The sequence below is a fragment of the Chenopodium album genome, chromosome 16, assembly GCF_948465745.1.
Source record: "Chenopodium album chromosome 16, dcCheAlbu1.1, whole genome shotgun sequence".
NCBI lineage: Eukaryota > Viridiplantae > Streptophyta > Magnoliopsida > Caryophyllales > Amaranthaceae > Chenopodium > Chenopodium album.
The window spans coordinates 33328296-33333263 of NC_137849.1; the positions used below are offsets into that span (position 1 = coordinate 33328296).

At 41.7% G+C, this 4968-nt stretch overlaps 1 protein-coding gene across 1 annotated transcript; it reads left to right on the top strand.

Moving 5' to 3' along the window:
• The first annotated feature begins 3390 nt into the window (after positions 1–3390).
• LOC145584093 (uncharacterized) lies at positions 3391–4061 on the top strand. Its single transcript, XM_081641022.1, has 2 exons — positions 3391–3772; positions 3868–4061. Exons 1-2 carry the CDS (start codon positions 3391–3393, stop codon positions 4059–4061), a joined length of 576 nt encoding a protein of 191 aa, XP_081497148.1.
• Positions 4062–4968: the final 907 nt, after the last annotated feature.

Sequence of the window (4968 nt, forward strand, 5' to 3'; positions counted from 1 at the left end):
GGTAGAAATCTGGACTCTCCGCCGTCAAGACCTCTGCCACCGCGTTCTTTACAGGGTCTCTTTCCAAAGGTTGCTCCAGGCTGCTTTTGGGGGGAACAAGATGAAGTGTGGAGGCGTAATCTAGGTATCAACCATGCAGTAAGGGTGGAGTACGTAGCTCCGGCGGTACGTCATCAACCTCTTATCTTGCCACGTGCAAGTCATCCCCTCACCTTTTCTCAAGCGGCAGACTGCTATGGCAGCTGGCAGCATGATCCACCACCTATTAATCATGCAACACATATTTGTTTGGTGCGATGTGATCTTGTTGCACGTAAGGGTCTTTCTTTACCTCATTAGATATTTCATCCTTATCCCATGGGATCGAATTTGGATGCAACACCTAACACTTCTGATAATATATTAGATGAACCTTTCTCTTTCTCTACTTCGGATTCGGATCCTTTTGAAGTCCCATCTTATGAGCATGCTAGGCCTAATTTGCTTTATAACAATTTGGCCGCTTGTTTAAACGAGCCCATCATTTCATTGGTTAATTTGGGCCCAACCCAGAATCTGATTCCAACTACTGTCCATATATCTGACCCACTCACTCGGGGGTCTATTCCGTTACCTCAAAACTCTATTACGAAAGGCCAGAGTTCAAATTTCGAGTTGGAGCCCAAATCTTTGATGCGATTCCTAGGTTTGGTTATTCGCTCCAGCAATCGCAGCTCTTACCTTCCTCTTTTCGAAACTCCGACCCATATGCTTTCTATGGAAGCTATGTTGCAACGACGGATATTACGGCGTGGGCTCGTCTTTTTTCACCGCCTCCTCTAGGCCCTTCTAGACCCATGTTTCTGGACCCGTTTGGTGAAGGGCCGAGTAACTAGATGGATGCTTCATCGGCCAATCAAGCGGCGTCTTCTCCTGATTATGTCTAGTCTCCTTCTCCTTCCTTGGATGCATCTTTTTCGACTTATAGCTTGGTAGATTCGGGCTACATAGCTGACTCCTCAGCTGATGGATTTACCTTTTCTTCGGAATCCTTCCATACTAATGATATGAATGTCAAGAATCAAGCAATTTTGGGAGATATGAATCCAAGTTCTGATGATCCAGTGCCCATGGATTGCTCCTCCCGATCTCAGTCCACTAGTGCTTCATCTGCTATGCATTATGATGGGTGTCTCAAGGATAAAAATCACGGTAAAAAACCTCTGACTTTGAAATTATCGAAGAAGGGAGATCAAGTTTGGAACTGGGTCAAGGAAGCTTGCCCCTACAAGCGTAGTTCAACTTCTCCAGATGGCCCTGCTCCTCGTTCTTAAGCTTCAGATGCAGGCTCTGTTTGTATGTCTTTTCTGAAGCCTTTCAAGAAGCATAAGTGTAGTGACGGATCCTTTGTTTTGGGTACTAACCATGACAGTTCTGAGGGTAGGGTGGCTCCCCGGACTAAGCCACCAAAGGAGTCATGAATATAACGGCTTGGAACTGTAAGGGGCTTGGTGTAGCGGACTCCCCTAAGGTTCTGTATGTGGCTTTGTTAGTCCGCAAATTTTCTATAGATATTATGTTTCTCATGGAAACTTTTGTGTCTGTAAATGTGGCAGTTAAAAAATTAGCGCTGGTAAGCTTTGACGGTTTTTATGGTTCAGATGCTTTAGGCTTTGGGGTTTGGTAGTCTTTTGGTTTGCCCCGGTTGTAGTTATGCCTATTTCAATTTCTCCTCATGTTATATTTTGTAAAGTGGTGGTTCCTGGCCAAGCAATATTCATCTTTGTATATGGCTCACCTCATCTTTCTTTTAGAAATTTGGTTTGGGATGAAATATCTTCTATCTTACAATCGGTTCTAAATGCGGTTCTTTTGGGTGATTTTAATCAAGTTGAATACTTTAGTGACAAAATAGGTGGATCTTTGGACATTCCTATGCATCATAGTTTCTTGGACTGGAAACTTAATTACCAGTTGTTGGACATTCCCTCTTCTGGACCTCCTTTTACTTAGACAAATGGACAGATTCAGAATCCTACTTATATCACTTCCTCCTGATTGGATATACACTCAAAAGCTAAAAGCTACAATTTCCCACCGGCCAATCTTATTTTTGGATCATGTAGCCATCATTTTACGGGAAGCTGGGTTTGCTGGTACTAAGAAGCGCCCTTACAAGATTGATAGTTGGTGTTTGGGTCTAAGTGAAGTCTCCTCACTTATTATGTCAAAATGGAAGAACTTTTGCCCTGGGTCCCAGATGTTTTCTATTTCAAGAAAGTTAGATGATCTGAGGCACAATCTGCTTTCTTGGTGTATTTCTCACAAACGTCAATGGGGTATTAACTGGAAAGATTTGCAGAATTCTATTGGTTCTAGTTCTTACAGTTTACTGGATTGAACTGATCGGAGTTCCCTTCTCCTGCTTCGTGATGACAAGGTCTCTCAGGCTCAAACGTCGTTTCTTTTTTGGAAGCAACGATGTAAGGCTAGATGGGATGCCTTGGGAAAGTCTCATTCTCGGTTTCTATTCAAGTCTCTGTAAGAACTTCGACGTAGGAACAAAATAATGAGTCTTTAGGATGAGCATGATAATTGGTTTTCAGACCAGTCTGGGGTCTCTTCTCTTCTGAAGAAACATTTTTCTTTGCTTTATAATTGTAATGACACTTCGCCTTCCCCAGCCTAGTGTCTTTGGGAAATCTTAGACATTCCGACTTTGTCAGCATCAGATCGCCATTTTCTTCTGACACCGTTTTCAGTTTCTAGAAATTAAAGATGCTATGTTCCATATTGGTGACGATAAGCCACCCGGTCCTGATGGCTTCACTGCGGGTTTTTTCAAGTCTCACTGTGCTATGGTTGGACACTAGATCATAGAGGCTATCAAGTTTTTCTTGGCACATGGATATTTATTGAAGGAGTGGAACTGTACTTTTTTGGTATTGCTTCCTAAGGTGAAACATCTAGAAACTCCTTCTCAGTTTCGCCAAATTGGTCTATGTAATGTGCTTTACAAATGTATTGCTCGGTGTTGGACTAACAGGATGCGACGAGTTTTACCATCTTTAATTTCAGATTCTCAAGCTGCCTTTGTTCTGGGTTGGTTAATGGCGGATAATAGTCTACTGGTGCATGAACTATTGTCTTATATGTCTACTTCTTCTACTAAAGTGTGTTCTGCAGCTCCGTAGCTTGATCTGAATAGAGCCTATGACAGGGTGAACTGGGATTTTCTTTGGGATATACTCCGTATATTTGGTTTCCCTCCATATTGGGTTCACATTTTGCAACAATGTGTTACTACGTTGTCGTATCAAATTTTAGTTAATGCTCTCCCACCCAGTTTTCCATCCTAAGTAAGGCCTTCGCCAGGGTGATCCTTTATCGCCTTATCTGTTTGTTCTTTATATGGAGTTTTTCTCCTCGATGCTTCGGCGGGATGAGAGTCGCGGCTTATTCCAAGGTTTGCATATTTCTCGTCGGGCTTCTTCCATCTCCCACCTTTTCTTTGTTGATGACGCAGTGTTGTTCTTCCGCGCATCCCCTTTGGCCTGTGATCAGATTCTTTCGGTGACTAATGAATTTTGTTCGGTCTCTGGTCATATGATAAATTTGCAGAAATCCTTTGTTAGATTCAGTTCTAATACTCCTGATGATTTTTGGGACTATTTATCGTCTAGTCTCCGAATGCAGTCTCTCCCTTCCATAGGTGATTACTTGGGTCTCTCAGTTGATTTAACTGGCAACAAATGTAAGGATTTTCAATTTATGGTGGATAGGGTGGTTCAATGTCTGTCTACGTTTTCCTCTCTTAACTTGTCTTACGCGGGAAAATTGGTAATTATTAATCTATTTTAGTAGCCTCTTTCAATCATATTCTCTTAGTGTTCAAGGTTCCCTCTTCTGTTTGTGATTGGATGGATTCTTTAATCACATGGTTTTGGTGGAAAACTATTAATGACTCTAAGGGTTTGGCCTTGGCTTCATCAGCTACGATGCACCTCCCTAAAGAGTTAGAGGGGCTTGGGATTCGCCATTTTCGCTCTTTCAATTTAGCTTTACTAGCCAAGCAATCTTGACGTCTTATGCATCATCTCCAGATCCTAGTTTATAGGGTTCTTAGGGTTAAGTATCCTTTATTATTTTCATCTAGACCTAGTATCTCTTGCACTCGCCCTTCCTAGGGTAGTCGTGGTTTATTGGAGGGTGGCTTGGTTTCTTCCAAGGGTACAACTTGGAAGGTTGGTTTGGGTGTTAATGTTAGCATTCTGAATGATTGTTGGGTGCCTAACATTAAAAATGCTTTTAAAGATTCTGTTCCTGAAGCTGATAGGCCTACTCGTGTGTCTGATTTATTGCTTCCTGCACTAGTGGAAAAAAGGCCATCCGTAACGGGCAAAAACAGCCCATCCGTAACGGGCAGCGGCCGTTACGTATGCGGTAGTTACGGATGGCCTTTGTTATTTGTAACGGGCACCGCCCGTTACGAATAATGGGTTATTCGTAACGGGCACCGCCCGTTACGAATAATGGGTTATTCGTAACGGGCACCTGAAAAGCCCGTTACGAATAACTGGGCACCTGAAAATCCCGTTACGAATAACCCATTATTCGTAACGGGCATTTTTTTGCCTCGTCCCTATCTTGTAGATGTTTTTCCTAGGGAAGTGGAGGCATCCATGTCACTAGATTGTTCCTGTCCATCATGATCATCTATGTTTTCTTCCATTGTTGTATGCCTACACCTACACAAGGAATGAAATTAATAAGAATTAGAATCAAAATCATAACAATAAAATCATATTAATGTAAATACTATACAATAAAGAAACTAATGATTTAAATATATACCAATTTAATAAATTCAATATTTATTGCCAAAAAATACAAATATATTGTTAAAGATATACAATAATACAAACCTCGGCTGTAGTTATAGGAACCACTACCCCTTCCTCACGATCATACTCTTCATCATCAACAATA

Coding starts and splice junctions, on each gene's coding strand:
- LOC145584093 (XM_081641022.1), top strand. CDS start 3,391: ATGGAGTTTTTCTCCTCGATGCTTCGGCGGGATGAGAGTCGCGGCTTA. Junction 3,773..3,867: donor GGTGGATAGGGTGGTTCAAT/GTCTGTCTACGT, acceptor ATATTCTCTTAG/TGTTCAAGGTTCCCTCTTCT.